At 39.0% G+C, this 27455-nt stretch overlaps 1 protein-coding gene and 1 pseudogene across 1 annotated transcript; one reads left to right on the forward strand and one right to left on the reverse strand.

Annotated features, from left to right (window-relative positions):
• Positions 1-5018: 5018 nt before the first annotated feature.
• Positions 5019-10115, reverse strand: LOC108438910 (annotated as a pseudogene).
• Positions 10116-16281: 6166 nt separating this feature from the next.
• Positions 16282-24841, forward strand: ccdc137 (coiled-coil domain containing 137). The gene is made up of 6 exons (XM_017717029.2): positions 16282-16456; positions 17589-17737; positions 19664-19889; positions 20049-20131; positions 20246-20325; positions 24292-24841. Exons 1-6 carry the CDS (start codon positions 16389-16391, stop codon positions 24490-24492), a joined length of 807 nt encoding a protein of 268 aa, XP_017572518.1. The 5' UTR covers positions 16282-16388; the 3' UTR covers positions 24493-24841.
• The last annotated feature ends 2614 nt before the right edge of the window (positions 24842-27455 follow it).

The raw sequence follows: 27455 nt of genomic DNA on the forward strand, positions 1-27455 counted from the left end.
AATGTGTTTGTCCTGAAGCTGACATACAAAGCGATGACTGTTGTCTTGAGGAGTAGGCAAGGACATGCCCAATTCAGCACAGTACCTTTGCTGGCAATCATGCAACAGCATTTAGCATGACACATCTGAACTAAGCTCCAACAATCTTTAGACAGGTTGCACATCCAAGCAATGGGATGTTTGGTCACCTGCAGTCTTGCCAGTGATACCAGAAGCCCTGTACAACAATCCCACAGAACTCCTACATAGAGCACAAGTAGGAAAATCTTTTTATACAAAGCCATCCTTTGGAATACCTTTCCAGTCAGTGTTTAGGACTCAGCCTCAGTTTTAAGTCTAGGTTATAAACTTGCTTGTTTAGTCAAGCCTTTGGTAATTAACCTTCCCCAACAGATAAAAGGTGCAGATCTGGGGGTTCATGAACATACAGTATTATGGTAAATTGTCTGTGCTGTCTTCCTGCTGCTTTCATGCTCTCACTCATGCTGTCACAAGTTTGTTGACAGTGGAGCAGAGGGGCACTGTCATCTCAGTGAGCTTCTGGCTCTCCATTTTAATCAGGTTGTAATATGTAAGCCTACTGGAGGCACTGCTTCCACTTTGTCAACACTATATATTGTTCTCAGTCACCCCAGACAGAACTATCTGTATGTTTCTTTGCTGAGATGAACAACTGCCCATTCTGTGTGGTCTGAGGTTGTTGGTTCATCTGCCTTGATTAGGTACCTCTGTTTGCCAGCTTTGTGTACCAGTATGACCACCATGGAGCTTCCTGCTGTCCAGTGCTGTGCTGAAAGCCTCGCCTGCATGCCAGTCACCCTCCTGATGATACTGCTGCCTGTACAGACTCAAAATATTTATTCATAGGCATTATTTTACCTGCCCTACAGTATATTTAGCACTTTTATTATTCATACTAACATACTATTATGATAGGCTGATGTTCATAGATTTAACTCTCATTTTCACTGTTACATTTCTAACAGTAGTCACTAGTTTTCAGTGGTAACAGTGACTGATTTACATAGATCTAATTCTCATTGTTACTTTGATAGGCCTTTAACAGTAGTCACTGGTTATCATTGATATTGCTCTTTTTCTGTTGTTGTGTGCTATCCAGTGTCTACCAAATATGGGTTCCCCTTTTGAATCTTAGTTCCTCTCAAGGTTTCTTCCCTTTACTCATAAAGACTTTTTCCTTGCCATCATTACCATTGGTTTTCTCATTGGGCCTTGGACCCAAATTATCTGGAAAGTTACTTTCTGACAATGCAAAAAGCATTATATCGAAGGTCACTAATGGGCAGACCGCGGTCTGATCCCGGACACAGACGCAGTCTTATGTGGACCTGAAGCTACAACCTTTAAACTATAAAGAACTATTTATCTACGACAGGGTCATCCTATTTTATCCTAGCTTATCATTTCTAGTCATCATGGTACCTTTAGCGGCCTCGGAGACTCACAGACCAATCACATGCATTGTAACTATCATATGTGATGCTGCTCAGCCAATCTGATCTACGCATTACGATGATCACTGAGACTTGAGTGAGTGACGCACACACGGGGAGGGACAAGGCGAAAAACAGCAGTTAGAGAAGAAAGTGATTATTTTACATGGTGTGCTAAAATATTAAAATATTGTTTACATATGACTAAATTGTACTTCATTTGATTTGATATTCAGTTGTTGACTCTATAAGGTGTCGATGTAACTACTAGGCTATTTCAGATTACAGTTTATAGCACTGAGTCATGCAAGTTAGACATTATGATGTTCTAGACCTTTGCTTGAGGAAATTGTCTCTAACTGGACCTTACTGAATTTTAATTAGACCCCTGCACTATATAAATAAAGTAACTTTACAGAGTAGCCTTTGCTTATCAGCTTTGATAAAGATAATTAAAGCACCTCTATTTTATGTACAATGGGCCTCATTTACTAATATTTACCAAAGTTTTTTCTTAAATTTGCTCTTCAGAAATGTCCTCAGAAAAAGTCTGTCAGATTTATGACTTGTTCTTAAACCGTAGATTTGTTTGCACCTCTGTGCTCTTGAGTGTGTATAGATTCTGTTCTTACCTAAGAACAAATTCTAAATGAGGAATTATTGGTGAATGTTTAATGTGATTTCTGGCCTTTGATGCACTATTTGTTATTGAAAACATATGTTTTTATCAGGCAATGAGTAATTCAAATACACAACATTGTTTCACAAAAATTTGGGATGAAGTGCAAAATGGTAGCAAATACAAAATCATTTTAACCCTTTATTCAGTTTAAAACAGTAGAAAGATGATATATCAAATGATGAAACTGAGAAAATGTGTAATTTGATGCCATCAACACATTTTTAAAAAGTTGGAACCGGAGTCTTTCAGAAGTAATGGGGATGGGGAGGGGTTCACCACTGTGAAAAACTGCACAGTTAAATAGTGCAACATGTCAAGAATAATGTTTTTTTGTGTCAAATAGCTAAGAACCTGGGGATTCAATCATATATGGTACATACTGTCACTATAAAAAGTTCATCACTACATCAGACAAATTGCAGGACAAAGCTCTAGCATGCAGAGAACAAATTACATTTAGACAGGATTCAGAAATGCTGTTACCTTGTCTGGGCCAGGGCTCATTTAAGTGGAAAAGTGTCCAGTGGTCAGATGAATCAATTTGAAGGTCTTTTTGAAATCCACATCCTTTGCTCTATAGAACACCAAGTTTGTTATTGGTACACAGCTCAAGACAATGCCTAACTACATTCCACAGGTACTACAGTAGTATGATTTTGTTCGAAAAGAGTCCAGGTGCTAAACTGACCTGCCTGCAGTCCAGACCTGTCACCCACTGAAAACATTTGCTGCATTATGAAAGGAAAAATACAACAAGCAAGACCGAATTGTTGATCAGCTGAAGTCCTTTATCAAGCACAAACAGGAAAACATTTCACTTTTAAAGCTACAGCAATTTTTCCAATCTTAATGAAGTAAACCAGCATCAGTTTGCATTTCCATTCACTAGTGATCGTTTGTGGAAATCCATCCATCCATCCATCCATTATCTTCCGCTTGTCCGGGGTTCGGGTCGCGGGGGCAGCATCCTAAGCAATGAAGCCCAGACCTCCCTTTCCCCAGCCACTTCCACCAGCTCTCCAAGGGGGATTCCGAGGCGCTCCCAGGCCAGCTGGGCGATATAGTCGCGCCAGCGTGTCCTGGGTCTTCCCCGGGGTCTCCTCCCAGGTGGACTCGCCTGTGACACCTCCCGAGGGAGGCGTCCAGGAGGCATCCTAACCAGATGCCCGAACCACCTCAGCTGGCTCCTCTCGACGTGAAGAAGCAGCGGCTCTACTCTGAGTCCCTCCCGGATGACTGAACTTCTCACCATATCTCTAAGGGAGAGTCCAGACACCCTGCGGAGGAAACTCATTTCGGCCGCTTGTATTCGCGATCTTATTCTTTCGGTCATTACCCAAAGCTCATGACCATAGGTGAGGGTGGGAACGTAGATCGACCGGTAAATCGAGAGCCTTGCCTTATGGCTCAGCTCTTTCTTTACCACAACAGACCGGTATAGAGCCCGCATCACTGCTGACCCAGCACCAATCCGCCTGTCAATCTCCCGCTCCCTTGTACCATCACTCGTGAACAAGACCCCGAGATACTTGAACTCCTCCACTTGAGGCAAGAGCCTATCCCCGACCCAGAGAGGGCTCTCCACCCTTTTCCGCCTGAGAAACATGGTCTCGGATTTAGAGGTACTGATTCTCATCCCAGCCGCTTCACACTCGGCTGCAAACCGATCCAGCGAAAGCTGAAGTTCACGGCCTGATGTCCCCAATAGGACCACATCATCTGCAAACAGCAGTGATGTGACCCTGAGGTCACCAAACCGGACACCCTCCATCCCTTGACTGCGCCTAGAAATTCTATCCATAAAAATTATGAATAGAATCGGTGACAAAGGAGTCCAACTCTCACTGGGAACGAGTCTGACTTACTGCCGGCTATGCGAACCAAACTCCAGCTTTGTTTGTACAGGGCCTGAATGGCTCGTAGCAAAGAGCCATGTACCCCGTAGTCCCGAAGCACCTCCCACAGAATACCCCGGGGAACACAGTCGAATGCCTTCTCCAGATCCACAAAGCACATGTGGACTGGTTGGGCAAACTCCCATGAACCCTCCAGAATCCTGGAGAGGGTGAAGAGTTGGTCCAGTGTTCCACGACCAGGGCGGAACCCGCACTGTTCCTCCTGGATCCAAGGTTCGACTATAAGCCGGACTCTCTTCTCCAGTACCCGTGCATAGACCTTGCCAGGGAGGCTGAGGAGTGTGATTCCCCTGTAGTTGGAACACACCCTCCGGTCCCCTTTTTGATCATTTGTGGAAATCCACCTAACAGAATTACAAATTGGATAGGAACACATTGTGTGGGTACAAAGGAATATCTATTTAAATATATGATGAACAACACGCGCTGGGTCAGAGTGTTGATGTGTAATGGGGAGCGAGGTAGCGGACGCATGTGCAGAGGTAAGCGACCTAAGGGCAAATCCAAAATCAGGGTCATAACGGTCCAGGGTCAAAGAGCCGATACGTACAGATCATGGGGTAGACATGACAAACCAGAAACAGACAACAACAGCTATTCAAACAAAGCAAACATCCAACAGTGCAAGGACAAAGACCGATGAAAAGACCAGCAAAGACAAAGTGCAAACACAGGGCTTAATTAACAAAGGGTAACGAGGGACAGGTGAAAACAATAAGGGGCGGAGTTACAAAACGAGGGGCAGGACTACAGCCAGCAAAACAAACGCACATGGACTAAACCAAAACACGAACACATGAACAGGACTGATGACTTCCCTACAATAATAATAATATGATTCCCAGGGAATGTTTGAATTTTGAAACCAATAAATATCAACAAAGAAATAATGCCCAGTTAAGCCATTGTGGAAAGGATCAGTTAGGTCCTTGACAAACAGCAGACAGATTTCATTTAAACATGTAGTAAAAGGACTGTGTTTTATTGTACTTGAAGGTTTTGTGAATATCCAATCAAACTGAACAACATTTCACTGTTCTGAAGGGTTAAAATAGTTCTAAAATAGTGTTCTATCTGAGTTCTTGAACAGGCAGTGCTAACAGTCTAAAACCTTACCAAACCAAAAGATATTTTGACATAAATTACAACACAAACCTGTACACAAAAAGGAAGTGAAGACATATGTTTTGTCTAAATGTACATATTCGATGCAAGACTGAAATCATCACTGAAGTTAAGATGACCTATGAGTGGTTCAAGCATAGGCCACAAAAAAAATCTTGACATAACTGAGTGGAGGTAAGGTAAAATGTAAGCTGTTTTTGTCCTGTGACAACCAGTTTTTTCCTTGTCTTTCAATCAGGATCATTTCACTGCACAAAGCTCAAGAGGAGAGTGATTCAGTGTAATCCAAACCACTGCTGTAAGGTCCAGCTCCTCCTCAGACACAGCTGGTGGAGGAATGAAGCAGAAGTGTTGCAGGAGGGAGGTGAAGAAGAGGAAGAGCTCCATCCTGGCCAGACTCTCTCCCTGCACCCTGAAAAAAAAAAAACAGGCAATTTTAGATTCCACCTGTTTTTCATATTTCTGCGAGAGTATCTTGACACCTGACAAACCAAACTTTAAACAGTCTTTATGACCTTCATGATTGATGAATCATGTGTTGTGGTAGTCAAGTCTAGATTCAACCACCTGTGAATGCACTAGCAATAATCTGCCTTTCTTCTAAAATAACACCATAATGAAAATGTCATGTGACGTTTTTGTTGTAATGTGGTATCTAAAGCCCAAATAAATCACCTGCAGAGAATGGCAAGAAGGTAGCTTTTTTATCATCCCTGCTCATCAAGGAAGTGTTCTGGGTTGAAGGTATTGGGGCTCTCCCACTCATTCTCATCCCTCAACACAGACATCAATAGAGGATTTACAGTTGTGTCCTTGAAAACAATCAAAGGCCAAATTATTCAGAATAAATGAGTCACATTAATGCTGCATTCAAGTCACACTTTCAGGTGTGAGGATGATTTGTTTCAGACACTGATTACGTTTTTGATGAAGAAGCCTTTGAAGTGAATATCACAGTTGGCTGTATGAGGAAGGCTCATGGGTATTATGTTCTTCCTGTCTTCCACAACTGCCTGACGTCCTCCGATCACGTTTTCAATCTCCTCCTGAATGTGGTCTAGTTTTGTGTTCATGGTAAGGAGACATCTATGCATACCAGCATTCAGTAGAAACAATAAACAATGTAGGTGTTACTTTACAATGCTGTGCTCTTAACCTGTATGTGAGGGTACTTGGCCATATGCAGCAGCCCCCAGCTCAGTGTCGTCCCGGTGGTGTCAGTACCAGCAACAAAGAGATTTGACACAGTAGTGAAGAGATTCTTCTCATTGAATTGAGAGTTTTTATGACCTGATTGCTGAAAGAAATGTCAATAGAGCATATATTTAGAAGCGGCTCTGATCAACTATTCAAAGATGGACAATAATGGAGTTCTAGACAGTAAAATATCAGAGCTGACCATGAGATTTGATAAGAAATCTCTTTGGTTCCATCACTTCATCATAAATTAAGCCTATATCTAGTTCCTGCACAAACACAGTGTGCTTTTTGCATTTTTCATTCATATATGTTTGAGTTCTGTCTCGGTGACATCTGAAATTTGCTCTTGGATATTGCAGAAATACAGCATTCGATATGAGATTTGGCCTCCCCCGCTAAGTCAGCTGTCATCAAATATCTTGCAAGCTGTTTTCAGCAATGAATACAAAGTAAATTTCTCATTTTTCTCACCATTTGACAAGAGTGTTCTTTTTCCTTCTTAGAAAAGGGCCTATCCAAGGAAATGCATTGTAGAGCATGAAGAGTCAAAGAGAAGCAAAAAAAAGAGGCATGTTAGTATTTATGCAGTGCTGTATACAGTAATATGTCAAAGTAGTTGTATTAAGCATAAAGTCAAAGCCTTCATCTTAGTGGCTTTTAAAATGCTTCTTGACTGAGACTAAAGAAACACATTAAAAATGACCGAGAAGTATTCATACGGCATCTTGTATGATATATACATAAGGTATCATGAATAAACCACTTTACATTTTGAATGCATACTTCCCATGTACAGAGTGGAACGTTAGAAGACACAAGTTTATTTGTACAGCCATATGCAAAAGTTTGGTTTTAGCTATTCCATTTGTCCTTGAATATACTAAGAGCAGATGTATTTAATTACTAACACAAATAGGTGCTGATATTTTAATTTGTCCTATCTACCATTTCTTTGAATTGATGATCACTGAACTCAAATCTCCGTGCCCTAGAAGGTGAAGCGACTTAGAAAATGTCTGTGCATGTGCACTCAAATCTGTTTCCATACACAATAGATGAGATGATGTTGGAGACAGCATAGTTCACAGGCTGAGTTGGGTCTAAGGGTTTTGCGAGAGAGAGAGAGAGAGAGAGAGAGAGAGAGAGAGAGAGAGAGAGAGAACAAAAAAATTTTGTTGTGTTACTACCAGGTCAAGATTATCAAAGCTCAGAAGATCGTGAATATAGGATTGACAGGACATGTTCGGTTGATTTCTTTCAGTGAAAATACGCATCCTGTGCAGTATGGTAGTTTTCTACAAATTTTAGTGCATGTTTTTAATTATTTGTTGATTTTGACACATTGGAAAACATTATATATGTGCCATAACTTTTGTATGGGGAACATTTAATGTTTTATTTTTAATGTTAAATTCAACAGATAAACGGTAATTGTGGATTAAAATGTAGAAGATTTTTATTTCCACTTAGAAAATGAACAAAACATTCTGTATCACACTTTCATTTTTTTTACTTTTTACTACACAGTTTCATTTACAATATTTTTCTGTTTTATTGTCATAGCCTACAAGGTGAGGTACTTGGTGAAAAAAAGTTTATGTATGAAAAGTGTTATACAAAAAAGCTATTGATAGTAGTAATCGAGGTATTATTATTACCTCCAAAGCTCTCAAACACTTCTTTAAGGTAATGAATTTCTTCAATAATTATCCTCACTCCCTTGCTTGCCCATTCCAAAGTCTCAGAAGTTGGTGAGGGTATAGCATCTCATCTCTTTCCAGTTTTCCCCATTAGTAAACAGTATACCTATAGACACAAAACACAGAGGTTTAATACAGATCCATGTGACAGCAGCTGACTGAATGTTTTCTAGTTTTGCTTCATGTTTCACACAAACAGAAATTGTATATATGATTAATTCTTTCATTAACTGGTGGTGATATGAACCAAGGGTCATAAAGTGACAAATATACTCATTAGAGTGCTTGAAAAAGCACTCTATTGTTATCTCTCATACTTCTTATTCTTCTTTTTCTTCCACACTTTTCTGCAATTAATACAGCCCGAACTGCTTAACGCACAGACTGCTCAAACTGCGTTTTGAAGGTCTCGGCGCTGTGACTGGTGCTATGTATTTTTGGAGTCGATCGGATTGGTAGTTTTTAATAAAATTAAGTTTAAAAATTAAAAACCTCCCTTAAGAATGAATGGCGGAATGTTCAGAAATTCAAATTCTAACTGAAATCAATGATGTCACAGCAAGCCACTCTATCTCATGACAAAGCTGTGACACAGGGAATCTGCTTTAAAATCCTTAAACTTTCACCTAGAAACTCCATTTCAGTTTTAAATGGTAGAGAAACTTGTCCTTTCTGAACCCTCAAAATATCTCGTAATTTTATCAATTAGCTTTAGAGTTATGAGCATTTGTTTGGCACTAGGCACAGATAACTGCCCCATTCACTCCCATGTAAATTTTGCAAAATCAAAATCTGCTTATTTCAAGATTTTCTCTGTGTTTAACTTGTCATAACTCAGACATTTTGTTCTCAATACACACACCATTCCACCAAAATAATCCTCAAGGGGTCTTATCTCACACCACCTATCCAGTTAAGTGATAGAGTAAACATTTCCCAAGTTATGACTGTTTGTTCAGAGGGTGCAAATCAGAGTCAAACAAGGCTTCTCCACTAAGAGCTGCATAATAACAGAGTGACAGTTAATCTGAATGACTCTCCCCGCCTCCCCGCTCAAACACATACATTTCTCCCTCTCACACACACACACACACACAAACACACACACACACACACCACACAGACACACACAGACAAATACCTAAGGAGGTGTTCACCTATACAGAAACACACACAAACACACACACTTGTAGCTCTTTTCAAGCACCCTTGCAGTTCCTTCAGGAAATTATTTGTAATTTTAATGAAGATGAATGCCTTTAAATCCACAACAGTATTTTGCCATACAACTCTCAGCCCTTATCTCAAAACTATCACAAAACAACACCTCAGGGATTAGGCATTGTATTTATAACAGTTTCATGTAACAGCTTTCTGTGAGGCAGTTATCTCTTTAGACATCTGATTCATTTCATCTGTGAACAGTTCTGACGTGGTTAGGTTCTCTAGAATGTAGCGTTTCACGTCACATTACTCTGAATTACTTTACTGTAGTTATGCAGAAAAAAATTATATATATATATATATATATATATATATATATACGGAAGAAGGTGCAGAAGTTTTTGGCATTTTTTACCATGTTTTTCAAAGTTCTTGAATATTACTGTGATTTCTCTTTACCCAAACTCTTCAGTATACTTAACAAGTGCATGTTTGACTGTTTTGTATCCCGCTAAGACAGTGACCTTCTTAGGACCAACATTTACTTTGAACACTGATCCATACGACTTGACAAGCTGTAAAACACAGTTTAACATCCATTAGCAAATGCATCTCAAATATGTTTTCAAATATGCTTTGTAATTTTTCTTGTTGTTTTTGTTTGTTTTTTTTTTCCACCTCACAGAGAGACTCATGGGGTCTGTCCAAATGCAGCTGGAGCAGGTTTCCCAAGACATGTGGGTCCTGGAGGTTCATTGTACTTTTACTTAAAGCTCAAGCCAGTGGAAAGTAAATAAACCACCAGCAGCACCACAGCACCAAGTAATATGCCTGTGCTGGTAGCCTGCAGAGGTAGGGTTTCCACTAAAGCCATTATAAAGTTGAAATCTAGCTCTCTAAATTGTTTCTGATGCTTAACAACATGCTTGAGGCAAGCCTTTATAACAAGTAGAAGAAAAACACAACACAATGAATCACACACACACACATATTTTCTAAGCCGCTTCTCCCTCGGGTCGTGGGGTACAATGAATCAGTATTGATTATATGTCATATTATTAAGTTATGCTTATCTATATATCATTAAGTCAAATTCTGTATTGCGCAAACAAGAGCTGTGCTTCACTATACACACACTCTCCACTCTTTAACAACAACAAAAAAGGTTATAGCTTTGTGTCTTCTGTCCTTTGGATCCCATAACCTCTGTAACACTGTCCCTAACCTCTGTAACATTTTAACATATAGTAATGGCTTTATCTGTTGTTTCATTTTATGGACCCTTTCATGAAGTACAGCCATGTGAAAGCTGAACCAGCAGCTCATGAAAGCTGTCACTCAACTCAGAGCTCAGTTTACCCTTAACCTAGTCCTAAAGTCAATCATCAGAAAGCATTAGGACCAACGGTAAAGACTGCAGCAATCTTTCATTCTAAGTGATGTTAACTTTTTACCCTTTATTTACTCTGTCATTGCTCTAGACTCACAACACTGCATCCTTTCTAATTCAATGCATATTTAAAGGTTTTATATTGTTAATGGTTTTGTGCTGTATATCAACATATTTTTGAATGTCTTGGGTATTTATGTTTAATAAGCACAGCTTTATTTGTGACTAGCCTTTTAAGACTTATATGTTTAAAAAGGCTGAATAGAAGAAAGTGGGTATGAAAACCTCTGGGCTTCAAATTTACATACTCTATATTGCCAAATATATTTGCTTGTCTGCCTTCACACACATATGAACTTGAGTGACATCCCATTCTTAATCCTTAGGGTTTATTATGATGTCAGCCCACCCTGTGCAGCTATAACAGCTGCAACTCTTCTTGGAAGGCTTTCCCCAAGGTTTAGGAGTGTGTTTATGGGAATTTTTGACCATTCTTCCAGAAGCGCATTTGTGAGGCCAGGCACTGATGTTGGACAAGAAGACCCTTTCATTAGGGTTGAGGTCAGGACTCTGTGCAGCCCAGTCAAGTTCTTCCAAACCAAACTCATTCATCCATGTCTTTAAGGACCTTGCTTCGTGCACTGGTGTGCAGTTATTTTGGAACAGGAAGGGGCCATCCCCAAACTTTTCCTGCAAAGTTGGAACTAAGGGGCCAAGTCCAACTACTGAAAAATAACCCCACACCATAATCCCCCTTCACCAAATTTTACACTTGGCACAATGCAGTCAGGCAAGTATCGTTCTCCTGGCAACTGCTAAACTCAGACCTGTCCATCGAATTGCAAGATGGAGAAGCATGATTTGTCACTCCAGAGAACACATCTCCACTGCTCTAGAGTCCAGTCAACGCTTTGCATTGTGCTTGATGATGTGAGGCTTGGATGCAGCTGCTCAGCCATGGAAACCCATTCCATTAATCTCTCTAAGCTGTTCTTCAACTAATCTGAAGGCCACAAGAAGTTTGGAGGTCTGTTGCATTTGACTCTGCAGAAATTGGACGACCTCTGTGCACTATGCGCCTCAGCATCCACTGACCCCATTTCGTGGCTGAGTTGCTGTCATTCCCAATCACTTCCTCTTTGTCATAATACCACTGACCGTTGACTGTGGAATATTTAATAGCGAGAAAATGTCACGACTGGACTTGGCATCCTGTCACAGTACCGTTTTGGAATTCACTGAGCTCCAGAGATCGACTCATTCTTTCACAATTGTTTGTAGAAGCAGTCTGCATGCCTAGATGCTTGATTTTATACAACTGTGGCCATGGAAGTGATTGGAACACCTGAATTCAATGATTTGGATGGGTTAGTGAATACTTTTGGCCATATAATGTATGTAATACCATGATTGAATTAATAAGTAATTGAAAAGTGAAAATAATTCAAATAGGAGAAGAAGAAGAACAAGAACAAGGACAAGAAGAACAAGAACTACTAAACTGCAAGCACATTATGATATGGGCTGAAGATTAGGGAACCAGCCTTGTGACTGGATGGTCATTGGTTCGATCCCCTGAGCCTACAGGACATGACTGAAGTGCACTTGACCAAGGCGCCTAACCTCCAACTGCTTCCCGGCGCTGTAGATAGGGCTGATCACTGCTCTTGGCAAGTGTGCTCACTGCCTATAGTGTGTGTGTTTTCCCTAGCATGGATGTGGGTGCTTCACTGCACAGAGAGGGTAAATGTGGAGGTGAAATTTCACCATTGTGGAACTAATAAGGGTCATGTAACTTCTTACAAAGCAGACATCCACTTACAATATGGAAGGATCCATGCTCCTCTTTTTCAAATGCAAATTTACTGCCAAATGCCGTAAATGTAACTTCTTACAAAGCAGACATCCACTTACAATACTGCTATGAAAAAATCCAGACAGTCATACAGTGCAATTAATAAACACAAGGATATTGCCAAAATCCATTTTTCTACCACAGACTGATTAATTAACCCCAGCTTTTCTGCTCTCATTGTGATTTCTCTTCTAAAACTCATGAAGAGTTTGCAATTCATTTTCAAAACAAAACTGATATCACAGAGCATAGCTCAGCCAGCTGAAACCAGCTCATATAATCTTCCTAATAAGCCACCTAAATCAGTAATCGCATCTTTCTCTGTTATCAGTTATCAGGAGCTTACAATTGTTATAAACAAATTAAGTTAATCCACATGTGATCTTGATGCTGTTCCTACTTCATTTTTAAGAGGTTTTTTGACTGTGTTCAAAGTGAAAATTTAACTATTGTAAATTGTTCCAGATGAGTTTAAAACTGCCTTGGTGAAGCCTCTGCTGAAAAAGAGGAGCATGGATCTTTCCATATTAAATAATTTTAGACCAATTTCAAACTGTTATTTTTTAAAGAAAGTGTTAGAAAAGGTTTTTTTCACACAACAGAATGCATATCTAATATTAAACAAGTTATATGAGAAGTTTCAGTCAAGTTTTTAGTTCTAACCATAGTACTGAGACATCATTGGTTCATGTTGTGAGTGACCTCACGCTCAGCACTGATACATAAAATCTTTCTATTCTGATCTTATTCATCCAGCTTTTGATACTGTTGATCAACATTGATTCTAATCCATCCTCTTGAATACTGGGTAAGCCCCTCGTTCATAAATTTAGAACAGTTTAAATGTGTCAATCTCCAGTCCTCATGGGGCAAAACCTGTAGAATTCTGTATGCTGCCTCACTGAACAGAAATTATTCAGCTCATTAGCTAATTAGCAAGGCTAATCTCTGCAGCACTGTGGCCCGAAAGGTCTCCAGTTTGACATGCCTGGAGCATAAACAGCTGTGCTGATGATACACAATTATACATTTCCATTTCTTCCGATAATCAGGATTCTGTAGACAGACTAACCAGCTTTGTTTCAGATATTTCTCAGTGGATGTCAGAAAATGTTCAACAATTAAATCATGAACAAACTGAAATACTGATTGTTGATACTAAAACTCAGAGAAAGCTGCTTTATGAGGAGCTTTGTTGTGTAGCTTTATATACCAACCTGAAGTACAAAATCTGGGTGTAGTCTCAGATTCTGAGCTTTGTTTTATCCAGCATGTAAACCCAGTCACTAAAGTATCTTTCTATCATTGGAAAAAAATTGCTAAAGTTTAGCCATTTCTGTATCAGAGAAGCTTGTCCATGCATTTGTTACAAGCAGAGATGATTACTGTAATGGTCTCCCTACTGCGATCCCTAAGAAAACAATACATCCTCTACTCACATCACTCCTGTTTTAAAAGAACTGCACTGGCTACCTGTATTTTTCATGATCATTTTTAAAGCTCTGCAACTATTTTTTATGGCTCTAAATGACCCCAAAGCACCTGGTTACATCACACAATGTTTGTCTCTTTGTGATATTGGCCTTCTACAAACACCTTTTGTAAAATACAGAAAACTTTCAGCTATTATGCTTCTACAGAATGGAACTCAATTTCACCTTTTATTAGACATTTAAAAATGAATCTCTTTAACTGAATTAAAACTATGTCTCTTTGTATTTTTTTTTTTTGATATGCATCATTTTCTTTTTTCATGGGTCATTTTCTTATGTCTGTAATACTCATAACTTCTTGTATAACTGTTAAGCTTTTTCACCTGTCTGTAAGGCACTTTGAGCTGCAACTTATTAATTATTACTATTATTATAACCCTAGTGTTCTAGTCAAGACCACTTGAGATACCATAGCAACTGTCCTAGCAATCACTAGGGATACCAAATCAATCACCATGCAACACCCTATAGCAACTGCTTAGCAATAGCCTAGTAACCATAGCAACCACCTAGCAACACCCCAGCAACAACCTGGGATACCATAGCATCCATCTAGCAGCACCATAGCAACCACTTGGAATACTGTAGCAGATGCCCAGCAATACCCTTACAACCACCAGGGATACCAGAGCAAACACCTAGCAACACCCTCGCAACCACACGGGATACCATAGCCAGCACCTGGCAACAGTCTAGCAACCATTTCGGATACCATAGTAACTGTCTAGCAACACCCTAGCAACAACATGGGATACCATAGCAATTGCCTAGCATCACTTTAGCAACTACTTGTGACATCATAGCAGTCACCTAGCAATACACTAGCAACCACTTGGAAAACCATACCCTGCACTTGGTATCACCCTGGCAATCATTTCAGATACCATAGCAACTGCCTAGCAACCCCCTAGAAACCACTTGGGATGCCAATGGGGCTGAGCCCAAGCCCTGAAAAACAGCTGCAGACCATTATTCCTTCTCCATTAAACTTCACTGTTGCCACTATACATTCCTGTAGGTAGCATTCTCCTGGCATTCACCAAACCTAGATTTGTCCTTCAGACTGTGAGACAGTGAAGCATGATTTACACCCTAGTTTACAATGCTGCAGTGTCCAGCGGATCTAGCAGGGCAGAGCTTATATGCGAAGGTGGCACCAGTGCCATGTTTAAAGTAGCCGAACTGAACTCTTCAGTGTAACCTATTCTACTTCTAATGTTTGTCTGCAGAGATTGCATGAATGTGTGTTTTATTTTACCAACCTGTTAGCAGTGTGTGTGGCTGAACATGAAATCAATAATTAAGTGGTGTGCCCATATACATTTATCCATATAGTATACATACAGATAGTATACATACAGAGAACTTCTAATAGAGAGGAGAATTAACACTTTGTAACATCTTCCGGGTTTTTCAAACGCTAGAGCGCGCTCCCGAGCGAGTCCAAAATGAATGTGTTGATATGGAGCATATGAGCAAAATCATAGTTCATAAATGCTTATACATGTTTAATGTAAAACACTGCAATAATTTCCTGAAGACTGAGTAGCATAAAACATTTAACACCACTGCTATGTTTTAAGAGCTTTTAAACTCGAGTTATAGGAGTTTTAAAAAGCGCCTCATGTACATTCATGACGTCTGTGAGCGCGAAGAGCCAATGAGCTGCTCCGCTCGCCAATCAATCATCACCCTCTAGCAGTAAAGCCCGCCTCCTGCTGCCCGAAACCTGTTTGCTGTAGAAAAAAGAAAATATATAGGTAAGATTTCTTTGCTTTTATAGCAAAATACATGCTTCTACTTTCTAAAATTAAAGAAACGTTCTGGGCAAGTATTTAGAAACTGTTTTAACCTTTCGTTGAGCGCCGTTCACTCCCATTCATTGAGGACTCCCTCGCGGGCGCCCTCTGCTGTTTATATATATATATATAGGACGTGGCCAGGCTCCCCAAAAACCGGCTCTGGTAAACGCACTGACTGGTAAAGATAAATGCTGAACGCCATCAAATCTGATTTTTGACTCTTTTCACTGTGTTTTCTTTACATTCACATATAATAAAAGATTACTTTTTGAATGCGCTGCCTATTATTGTTCATTCTCAGACTTTTAATATTTCATCAAGTCAACCGCAACTAAACAGTAAATTAACTGGCAAACGAGATTTTATTGGATAGTTTTTACTCGGTTTTGTTAACGAAACGCAAATAGTTTTTCACCGGTTTGAGACTCACCACACTGACGGCGCTGGGGCGAATCAAAGTCCCTCCCTTAGTTAGAGTTTGCGCTCTACACGGAGCAGTTGGTAGGTGGCGGTGTCGTTCTTGTCGGTAACACGTCAGGATGGTAGAAGAAGAAGAAACATGTTTTGCCACATGGGTCTGAGACAGAAGAGAAGATAAACTGCAAACATGGCTAAAAACACCAAAAATACAGCTGCAAAGTCCTCTGACCAACAGAAGAAGGAGAAGAATAAAAGGTAATAGTAAATTATTGGAATACTATAATACTATAATTTATATTATATAAACTCAGAGGTACAATAATTTGAACTGCTTTATACTAGATGATTCATATTTATTATTACAGTCACCGCCACTTTACTATATTCACTTACATCTTGTGTACTTATTGCAATTTTTCTCTTTATCTTTGTTTTAAATTATTAAAGTGTTTATTCGTTTACATAAATGGTTGCAAATGTAACAATTTCCCTCTGGGATCAATAAAGGATTCTGATTCTGATAATCCAGTTTCCAACGTGTCTGCTCCAGTGGTTCTCTGGAATCTGTAGAGGATGTTGTCTGAGGCTGTTCTGTGGCCTGTAGTTAGATGATTCCTACGTGAGCCAACACACACACACACTGAGTGTAAATAACCTGACATTAAGTTTTAGCCAACAATGAACGTAAATAAACTGAATGTGATCGTGAATAAGAGAATGCGCCAAAACTAATACATGTAAACGGAGTAGCTGATGGACATTTATTGAGGGGAATTTATTGTGAAATGTGAATTATGATTTAAATCTGACGATGTTCGACTTTGACTATTTTTGGTAACCTGACGGCACATGAAAAAATGTAGTTTGACAGGCTGTCAAGAACAAATCTTCTTAAAACCATCATAAAACAGTGTGTGGGGCATCAGGCAGTGTATTCGTAACCACTTCATGTAAAATATCTTTCTGTGAGGAAGTTTTCAGACGCATTAAAATCTTCGGACGCCTGGTTCTCGTCATTACCGCTGTTATCAGTTCTGATTTGGCAATTTCTCCAGATTGGCTTATTTAACATCAAACCACTGTGAATGATTTGTTTACACTTTAGTGACTGATGAATTCCTCTTTAATAATGTTTCATTGTTCATATCATGTACAGGCTTTATGTCTTGATTTATTTATTCCGATTGCCAGCATTAAAATATCCTGCTTGGCTTTGGCACATTATTTTTAGGGAGCAGCAAAATATAAGATTTACATTTCAGTAAATCTTACATTTGGTTAGTGCTCTTGTGCAAAAAAAAACAACACAGCTGGCTAACAAACAACATCAGTGTTTAAGTTACTTGTTTTATTTTCTGAATTCTATCACTTTTAATTTGATGTTTAGTTTTAACAGCAAGAAAAAGAAGCCGAAGAAGGATGTGAAACCTCGACCTGAAGAACATCTGGAGCAGATACCTTTTCGTCTGCGTGAAATTATGAAAAGCAAAGAGAGAATGAAAATGGGGTCCAGGAAACTGAAGAAAATCAAGAGAGGTATGAAAAGCACTCAGTGGACACCACCCTTTTTAAATATTCAGTGCCCTCAAAAAGCATTGGTAGTGTTATTTTAGATATATATGAGCCCTGTATGTATGTATGTGTGTGTATGTATGTTATGGCCATGTGCAAATATGCTTCCAATGTTATTTGTCAAACTCTGAGTAGACAAAATACAATTAAATAGCTAAAATCAAAAATCTAGGTATCTCTGAAAAGCAGCATCACAGTATGTTCAAAATCACGTTACACTTGTACAGATGATAAATCAGAACGGACTGGTCAGAAGAAAATTTCCATAGACACAGAGATGGTCACAGGCAGTTTTATTAGAATTATTAATAGAATTATAAACAGTTATTCCTTTCAAGGTGACTGGAGGGTCTCTTGATTGCAGGGAGATACGTTTCTCTGTGATTTTTGGTCCTGTCTGAATCTGCCATGTCAGTAATTTTTTCAGACTTTGCTCTAGTGTTAGGGCAGGTTCTGATGCATAGAACCACAGAAATAACCCTGGATTATGTTTAATCCCATGCAGATTGCCAAGTCATTAAATACCACAGTTTTCTAAACTATAGAGGCACTCGAAGAAGCATTTACTTGCATCATTTGTGGCCTGAATCAAACTGATATCTTTGATGTATTATTTATCTTAAGCACGTTACTGCCCTTAAAGGGCCTATATCATTTTTATTTTTTTAAAATAAAGGAGTCTGAATTAATATGTAACCAAATGCCATTCATTACCCCTCTATATTGTCCATATATGGAAACTATGCTGCAAAATCAGCAGATTTAAATTAATTGTTTCTGTGATGTCACAAGAGCCAACTCATTTGCATTCACATATCCACCTCTTTGGCCTGCATCTGTTCAGCTCTGTGTATACACAAAGACACAGAGATCCACACAGAGCTTGTTTCAAGCTGTAGAAAGCAGACAGGAAATTCTCTCTAGAACAGCTGGACCTTCTGGTGAAGGAGGGAGGGTCTCAGCTACTAAAAGCAAGCACTTTTGGAAACCACAGGGAAGAAAATAAATACAGTTAGAAAACTAAATCTCCAATCTAAGGTCTGATCATTCCACAGCAACAAAACCTGTTATTTTTGTGTGTAACTTTATATTATATTACCATTCAAAAAACCTATAGGCTAAATATTTTTTAGTTTTTACACTGTAAAAATGTTTTTTCTACTCAACCTAAATTTATGCAAGTTAATTAGAACCAGTTCTAATGCCTCACTCCAATGATCTCACACACAAAAACAATCTAAAAAAAAGGAAATGCTTTGCATTGTTTCATTGAAGATATTTATTTGAATTGAATACAAAAGTTTTAAAGTTAATTGAATTGACATCAGTTAAGAGTGTGCTTTTAAAAATGCTATTATTGAGAAACAGTGATGTGGCTAAAAATAATTCCAACCCTGATACATTTGTCTTTGTATTATTTTTGATTAAATATAGGGTTTAAATGAATTGCACATCATTGAATTCTGTTTTTCTGTACATTTTGCACAGCATCCCAACTTTTTGGAAAGAGGGTTGTACCCGTTTATAATAGCAATAAATTCAAAATACACTTCATCCAATTCATAAAGAAGTGTTGCAAAAAAATACAAAAAAAAAGTCTGGTCAGTTCATGTTAGTAAATCACTCCAGGTTCTCCTCATGTAATTCTGCGTAATATCTGTGCCTCAACAGTGCTGTGCCCTAAACTGAATGTTTATGATGTCAAGCATGCACAAACACAAAATAATGAATACATTAAAAAATCACCTGTCTGTGATTTTTAATGGGCCTTTAATATTTATGAAAATCTTGCCTTGTGGTCAGAAAAAGATGGCTTGTTTTGGGCTTTTATTGCAATATTCCTTAAATAGCATAATAACTTTTTTCTTTTGTTTATACCCATTACTTTAGATGCCAAGGCCAAAGCACAGACAGAAACCTCTGTAGAGGAAGATATTCCTGTTCCACACTTCCGTAGAGGAAAGCAAGAATCCGAATCAGCTTACCTAAGGCGGATGTCTCGAGAAACCCAGCATGTTCTCTTCCTCACCAAAAACCAGGTTGAGCGACAGCCTGAGCTGCAGCTGGAGGATCAGGAAACAAAGTCAAGCAAACAGAAATCTGAAAAAAAGACACTGTTAGTAGCATATGTTACATATGTTTATCTATTCACTCGTGTCCCATGTTTTTGAACATTTCATATTCATTATTGAACATTATTGTTAGCTGAAGTCTTCTTGCCACTGCATGTTCTACATTCAGGTCTTGGTATTTCCTAATCTTCTTTTCTATTTAGGTCTAATAAAGTACGGTTAGAACGGCTACATAAGAAAAAGCTTGAGCAACGGGAGAAGAGAGCGGAAAAAGAGATGTTTGTAGGCATGTAGTGATTCTCCTTGAATTATTTAACATTTGAACTGTGTATTTATTCTCTGAAAACACTTCTTTATCGTCCACACATGTATTTTGATATGACATTTTGTCTTCTTGAAGACGATGTACAGTTTGGAGAGGTTGCCATGGAACCTCCATCACTGACTGCCAAACCCAGGAAGGCCCCACTGAAATCTCAGGTAAGCTACATTGAAAATATAGGCCCTGTTTACACCTGGCATGAACATACATCCTGGTATCCTTGCTGGCCAAAGGTTAACTTCAAAAGACCAACATTCCTGTATATCCACTGCATTGAAAAAAAAGTTGACAACTTCAGATGAAATGGACTAGACAGCGGGAGGTGATGGAGGGACTGCTACATTTCTATTTTAATTTGAAACCTGATTGATACATTCTTCTAAAGGGAATCATTTTAGTGTGGTTGGTATCATCCCATTCTAAATCCATGGGCATGTTTGGATTTGGAACTGTAACAGCTTCTACTATTCTGGGCTTCTACAATTGTTTCTGTGGGATTTTTTGCCCATTCATCCAGAACAGTTTGTGAGGTCAGACACTGATGTTGGACGAGAGGGTGTGGCTCGCAATCTCCATTCTAGTTTATCCCAAAGGTGTTTGTTGGGGTAGAGGTCAGGGTTTTGCCAGTCAAGTTCAACAAACTCACTCAGGAAAGCCTTTATGGACCTTGCTTTGTGCATTGGGGTACAGTCCTGCTGGATCAGAAAAGGGCCTTCCCCAAACTCTTTCCAAAGAGTTGGAGGTATACAGGTGTCAAAAATGCGTTGGTCTGCTAAAGCATTAAGATTTCACTTCACTGGAAATAAGGGGTCTAGGCCAACCCCTGAAAAACAACCCATATCAATATTCCTCCTCCACCACATTTTACACTCTTGGTTCAGAGGCACTGTGCTTTACACAACGACATCTGAAGCTTGGCCTTGTACTTATTGATATAAGGCTGGCATGCAACTGCTCAGCCATGGAAACTCATGCAACGAAGCTGGTGGTGCACAGTTTTTGTGCTGATGTTAATGCCAGAGGAGGTTTGGAACTTTGTTCTTACTGTGTTAGCCGAGTGTTGGCGGCACTTATGTACTGTGTGCCTATAAATATATAATTATATATATAATATAAATGCAATATATGCACATATATGCTCTTTTCAAATTTAAAATTTAATACCTGCACTGTTCCAAAAAAGTAGGACAGGAGCATGTTTATTACATTTGATGTGTTACATCACTTTTCTTTTTAACAACAATAATTGTGTGGGTGGCACAGTGGTAAAGTTGATTGAGACACAAACTGATAGTTTTGAAACCAAAATTTATTGCCAATCTACTTTTGATTTGTCCAGTACACCTTTTTACTGTGCCTCAGTCAATTTCAAATGAACTATTTGATGATTAGCTGTGGTTTGTCAGAGTATTCCTGAGCCCATTACAAAAGCTTGCCAGTTTTTAATGCAGTGCTGTCTGAAGAATCGAAGGTTAGAGGATGTTACAAGAAATCTCTGTGCCCTTGATGTTATTATGCACTGTAGAGGTTGAAATGCCTGAAATCCTTGCAATCCCTGGTTGGAGAATGTGATTTCTAAAATATTAGATTTTTGCAGTGTTTTGCAAAGTGGTGAGACTAGACCTTTCCTAGGTGTTTCTTTTATGTCCATGCATGATTGCATCACTGGCTAAAAATGGATTTTCTTAACATTTGATAATGTTTCTAGTCTGAAGTTGTCACATCCCAACTTTTATGGAACATGTTGCAGGCATCTATTTCATGTGCATATACACTGATCAGACATAACATTATGACCACCTCCTTGTTTCTATACTCATTGTCCATTTTATCAGCCCCACTTACTATATACACTAGAGCAGTGTTTTTCAACCTTTTTTTGAGCCATGGCACATTTTTTACATTAAAAAAATCCTGCAGCACACCAGCACTCAAAAAAGTTACTAAATGACACATTGTAACTTAATGCAGCACATATAATGACAATATAATTTCTGAATTACTCACTTAGTGTGAAACCTGTGCCTGTTTAGATGAACACAAAGCTGATATCCTGGCGAGGGTTGAAGACAGGCACACACAAAGCTCTTCCTCAACTGCTCTCAGTCTCTGCTTTTAGTTTTTATAGCAGTCATGCTTGAAAAGCCCAGCTCACATAGATATGTTGTGGAAAATGGGAGCAATGTTGAAATAGCTCTGTTTGCCAGAATGGGAAACTCTTTAGCAGCAGTCAACCAAAAACTTTCCAAAGACAGATCAGCAAAGCTTAGCTTTAAACTGCGGTCTTCTCTCAGTTCAGTTAGTTCCTCCTGCTCCTGCAAGGTCATGCCCTTTCCAGTGGATGTAAATCCAAACGAAATATAACTTTCGTTGTATTGTGTCGAACTAATCGTTTTTTCTTTCTTTTGACCACAACTCATACTAGGCTCTTCTTCTGGGTTAGAATTTTGTCCAGGGCCCAGTTCAGAGTCTGAATTTTTCCTCTTCAAAAATTTGTCCATCACTGTTGTACGTCTTGCCACCGTTAGCTGTCCCGCGCATCACTTCTTTTGTTTTCACGGCACCTGGCTTCCTTACGGTCAGTCATTATTATTGTGCTACCTACTGCCACCCTCTGGCAAAGATGGGTGTTTAATTAATTAGTCAGCCAACACTTTGACACAGGCGCAGACACTCAACAACGCCAAATCATTTATAGTGATTAAATATTTTTTGACCAATTAAGTGAAACTGTACAATTTCCTATGGCACACCTAACGATCTGTGCCACGGCACAGTGGTTGAAAATCACCGCACTAGAGTATAGTTCCAAAAGTGTTCAATCACCCATCCAAATAATTGAATTCAGGTGTTCCAATCACTTCCATGGCCACAGTTTTATAAATCCAAGCACCTAGCTATGCAGACTGCTTCTACAAACATTTGTGAAAGAATGGGTCACTTTCAGGAGCTCTGTGAATTCCAGAGCGGTACTGTGATAGGATGCCACATTTGCAAGTCCAGTCGTGAAATTTCCTCGCTACAAAATATTCAATGGTCAGTGGTATTAGTGGAAGTGATTGCGATTGACAGCAACTCTGTAAAGCTGCAAAGTGGTAGGCCACGTAAATGACAGAGTGGGGTCAGTGGATGCTGAGGTGCATCCAAGCCTTACATCACCAAGCGCAATGCAAAGCAGACAAACGCAGTAGTGTAAAGCATTGCCACTGGACTCTAGAGCAGAGGAGACGTGTTCTCTGGAGTGACGAATCACACTTCTTCATCTGGCAATCCGATGGATGACTCTGGGTTTGACGGTCGCCAGGAGAATGGTACTTCTCTGATTACATTGTGCCAAGTGTAAAGTTTGGTGGAGGGGGGATTATGGTGTGGGGTTGTTTTTGGAGTTGGACTTGGTCCCTTAGTTCCATCCATCCACCGTCATCCGCTTATCCAAGTCTGGGTTGCGGGGGCAGCAACCTAAGCAAAGAGGCCCAGGCCTCCCTCTCCCCCGCCACCTCCTCCAGCTCGTGACCATAGGTGAGAGTCGGAACGTAGATTGACCGGTAATTTGACAGCTTCGTCTTCTGGCTCAGCACTCTCTTCACCATGATGGACTGGAATAGGGTCCGCATTCCTGCAGATGCCGCACCAATCTGCTTGTCAACCTCTCGCTCCATCCTTCCTTCACTCATGAATAAAATACCAAGATATTTAAACTCCTCCACTTGGGGCAAGAATTCACTCCCAACATGGACAGAGCATTCCACCCTTTTCCGACTGAGGACCATGGTCTCAGATTTAGAGGTGCTGCTTTTCATCCGAGCTGCTTCACACTCTGCTGCAAACTAGTCCATAGAGAGCTGGAGGTCCCGGCCTGATGACACCAACAGGACCACATCATCCGTAAAAAGCAGATGTGAAATCCTGAGGCTACCATACCGGACACTCTTTAAATCTAGTCTTTAAATCTAGAGCCTGGGTCCAGTTTTACAGTCACTGGTAAATGTGACACTAGGTAGGCAATGCCAGTGATTACAAAGTTCAGGACCAGAAACTGAATTCAAGGTTTGGGTTTAAATACATCTGCTCTTGCATTTTGATATCTGATATGTTGCTTGTTTATGCATTGTCAATTCCTCTAGGGGGCATCCAAGGGCCTTCTTCTGAATTCTCTACTCGGCCACACTGCCTTATCAACAGTCAAGCCCTCCATGGCTAGAAAGAGGATGATGGAGGAAGAGCGTGAGAGGGTGGTGCAGGCCTACCGGCACCTGAAGAAGCAGAAACAAGAACAGCAAGAGCGTCAAAAGGCAGAGATGCACAAACTAAAGGATCTTCAATGATGCAATTGTATGTAAAGGTTTAAATACCCAAGGTCAGATCACCATGAAATCACCAGGCTGCCCTCCAAGCCCGGAACTGATTGCCAGTCTGCAGCGTTAAAGTTACTGCAGTTACACCAGTTATGTCAGAGAGACAGGATTGTTCACTAACGTAATCATAGTCTAGTGCATTTGAATTGTATCTGATTGCAGGTCAGATTGCAGTGCTGTGAGGATAAGCAGCACTTATCCTCACATGTAAATTGAATGGCTGAATAATGGCTGTTGGTTTATTTCTTTGTATTTTTATCTTTCCAGTTTCTTTGTGCTAACATTTATAAATAAACCTACAATTTCATGAAAAAAATTATTGAATGCCTAATATTGTGATTGCTTTGTTTTTTATTTTATTTCTTATACTCACAAATAAAGTAAGACTTCTGTCTCAGTTGAACTTGAAACTGCTGCTCCTTCTAATAATATTAATAACAATAATAATGATAATTATTGTATAATAATGATCATTTGTATACAATCTTTCATACCAAAAAAAAAAACCTTGAACACTTTATAGAAGGTATGTAAATAAAATGAACATGGTGGTTAAAAACAATGTAATGCAAGAATAAATAGTAATGCCAAAGGCAAAAGGTAAAAAAAAAGTTCTTTGAGGTAAAAATATTTACAGTCACATGGAAAGGTTTGGTCACCTGGGAAAACTTTGCATATGTCTGCTGTTAATTAACAGCATGCATCAGTTATGAAAGAGAACTATGATGCCAACACACAAACCACAGCGGCAAGAGGGTAACAGTAGTTACAGTCTTTGACAGATCATCACAAGTGTGAATAATTTTGCACCACAGCATTATTTCCATTTGAAATTAATTTTCTTGTACAAAACATGTAGGGCTCGTCTTTTCTCTCAGCTAGTGTCTTCAGAATAATCATCCTTTCTTCTAAATAATGAATGCTAGACACTAATTCTTTGGATTTGAGTTCAGTGGAAGTTACAGTGAAAATGTTAAGCTTTATCATAAAAAAAAAATAACCAGGTATTTCATTTAAAAAGTTTATTAGGTTATGTAGACCTACTTCATCTTCATTTAATGACCCAAATATCTGGGTTGAAAAGTTTTATTCAGGAAGTCACATTTAATGTGATATTTGGTTACACATCTTTTGCATGTAGTGACATTATGAAGTTTAACTCTACCGCAGCCATATTTAATTTAATCTGATCTCGTGCATGTAAAATAAACACTGTTGCCTTCACATCAGATGACTGACTGGTCATTCAAGAATGCCTTTTGACCCAATAGCCAGGGAAGCCTGATTTTGGTACATGGCATCACAAATCAAAATAAAAGATTAGGTTGCTCATAAGGGCAAACTAGGATGGGACATATTTCCGAGTGTGGATCTGATAAGTTTCTCATTTACATACAGTATGCTCCATTACAGTTCATTTAAAACATCATGTTATTAAAACAGCTTGTCAAATGTGCTTCTATGCAGTATTGTGCTTAGTAAGGTCTTGGATATGTATGAAACCATGCAGAATGTATGTTAAAGAATTCTAGACAGGGAGAGAATCAATAGGCTGTATCATTGGAATGTGCTGTCCAAGGTGTAGTTTATGAGTGAATGGCTCATGGAGAGGTTATCCAGGCCCAAATGGAAAATCCTTTTGTGGTTGAGTGTGCAAATACATTATGACCAAACACCACACACTGCCATCCAGAGGTACCTGGACTTTGGACTTCCTTTACACTGTCAGGAAAATTTACTGGCTATAGGACACCAATAGAAATTTTAATGAGTTCTATGATTTTTGTTTCTAGCAGAGGAGGGAGGCTTTACGCTCCTTAAATGGTGCAGCAGTTACAGAATAATCAAAAAAGACATTTGAAGCTTCTAAAAACATTTCATATGAAATATAAGTGTGTGACATTAGCAGTTTACCACATAGCAGTTTCACCGCGAGTCTTTCAAAAGCACCCGCCGCCCCGGCATTCAGCGCTCCCACCGAAACTTGTTTGTGGTTTTTTCTTAGTGGCGTTTAGGACAATCAATGGATTTAGGACAATTTCAGTTGTTTTATGTGGGTCTGGAATGAATTTGTTATGAATTTACATTGTGTTAATTTTAGATTTTAAGCTTTAGGCTAAAAAAACTTTGGTTTGAAGATTCACAGGGTAAATATTACACAAGCTATATATATATCTATCATCAATTTACAGTTTTATATTTAGTTAATCTACACCACTTTCACACTGAGGATACAGATGAGACATTATTACATTTGTTGTAGATTTAAAGCACTATTGTCATATTAATTTATCTTTGTTTTTAAAAATTATTCCAGCTGTTTCATTCTATTAGCATTGTTTTATACAGAGACTAAATGCCGCTAAAAAAGGTGATTTCCAGTAAAAACTGAGAAGGATCAGTTTAATATACTATAATGCTTTCTATGCTTTTTTCAGTTCTCCCGGTAACTGCAATGTGACCCAACATTTTAAACTGTGGCGAATTAAATGAATGTTTTACTATTTTTCCTCAAATTGAATGATTGCTACATGCAGGTGTAAAACATTAAAGTTTCTTGATACAGCTATGTTATCTGTTACCATGTTTAATGGCAGTAAACAAGATGGTATAAAAGTACTATAATAACTGTTATTGTCTAAAAGGTGGTATGACAAAGTTACTGAGTGAAAAGCTTTTGCACAGATACTTTACTTTAAATACACACCAGCTGTTATATGTAAGAGAAAGCCGCTTTTCTCAGGCCCTGGTTAAAGATGTTCCCCCTGTATTCTCAGTGTAAAGGTGGTACAATGTGACTATCATGCACAGATATATAGATTATCAGCATCATTGTTGCTCTTTAAATCCACTCAGCTGTAATATACAAGAGGAAATCAATTTTCTAAGGTGGTTAAAGGTGTTCCCCCTGTATTCTCAGCATAAAGATGGTA

This window comes from Pygocentrus nattereri, chromosome 14 (assembly GCF_015220715.1).
Source record: "Pygocentrus nattereri isolate fPygNat1 chromosome 14, fPygNat1.pri, whole genome shotgun sequence".
NCBI classification, from domain to species: Eukaryota; Metazoa; Chordata; class Actinopteri; order Characiformes; family Serrasalmidae; genus Pygocentrus; species Pygocentrus nattereri.

What these genes read in the sequence shown, in the direction of transcription:
- ccdc137 (XM_017717029.2), top strand. Translation starts at nt 16,389, where the DNA reads ATGGCTAAAAACACCAAAAATACAGCTGCAAAGTCCTCTGACCAACAG. An exon ending in AAGAAGGAGAAGAATAAAAG is followed by an intron (nt 16,457 to 17,588) that starts GTAATAGTAAAT and finishes TTTGATGTTTAG; the next exon opens with TTTTAACAGCAAGAAAAAGA. An exon ending in AAATCTGAAAAAAAGACACT is followed by an intron (nt 19,890 to 20,048) that starts GTTAGTAGCATA and finishes TTTTCTATTTAG; the next exon opens with GTCTAATAAAGTACGGTTAG.